Raw genomic sequence first — 608 nt, 5'->3', positions numbered from 1 at the left:
AAAAAGCCACAACTGCTGCGGCTAAAGCCTCCGGTCGGAGACCCTTACCTTGAGCACCAGGCGGGTCCTGTTGCGGCAGAAATCCCCGGCGCATCGGGCAGCCTCGCCGGCGTCCACCGTCTGGCAGATCGTCCCCGCCTCCGAGCGCAGAAGGCCCCTCCGCGCCGTCGCCCTCAGCCAGTCCTTCTCGAGCCGGCAGCTGGAGAGGGCCTTGACGGTGTCCCAGGCCAGGCGGGGAGTCACCGCCTCCCTGGTGCTCCTGGAAGGGGGGGGGAGAGTCATTTCATGCCATGGCATGCTGTGTAATGTTTGTTATGTATGACTTTTAAGCTATGATGTGTATAGTGTGTTTTCTTTTATTCCATTTTGTACTCTGCCGTGTGTTACGCGTGCGTTGTATTATTTTATGGCTTGTTTTGCTGTATGCTATATGTATGCTGCATTACTTCATGTGGTGTTAACTTACGTATTATAAGCTGTGCATTATATATCGTGAAAAAAGAATGATGATAAAAAAGTAGAAAGTATAAAAAAAATAGAAGAGGAAACATTACTCGTCAACTCATCTAGCCACGCCCATATAAAGCCAGATCCTTCGCTTTCCTTCT

General features: G+C 50.5%; 1 protein-coding gene across 3 annotated transcripts in view; it reads right to left on the bottom strand.

Annotated features, from left to right (window-relative positions):
- The window catches only part of LOC119588103 (carbohydrate sulfotransferase 3-like), a 12,507-nt gene that overhangs the window by 5,245 nt on the left and 6,654 nt on the right, over nucleotides 1-608 (bottom strand). For all 3 annotated transcript variants that reach the window (XM_037936811.1, XM_037936813.1, XM_037936812.1), the window contains exon 5: nucleotides 49-262. In XM_037936811.1, the coding sequence (XP_037792739.1) occupies nucleotides 49-262 (214 nt within the window). The remainder of the gene's footprint in view (nucleotides 1-48; nucleotides 263-608) is intronic.

The sequence above is a fragment of the Penaeus monodon genome, chromosome 23 (genome assembly GCF_015228065.2).
Source record: "Penaeus monodon isolate SGIC_2016 chromosome 23, NSTDA_Pmon_1, whole genome shotgun sequence".
Lineage (NCBI taxonomy): Eukaryota > Metazoa > Arthropoda > Malacostraca > Decapoda > Penaeidae > Penaeus > Penaeus monodon.
Note: the sequence above shows the minus strand (reverse complement) of the source record. Positions and strands in the feature narration are given on the sequence as shown.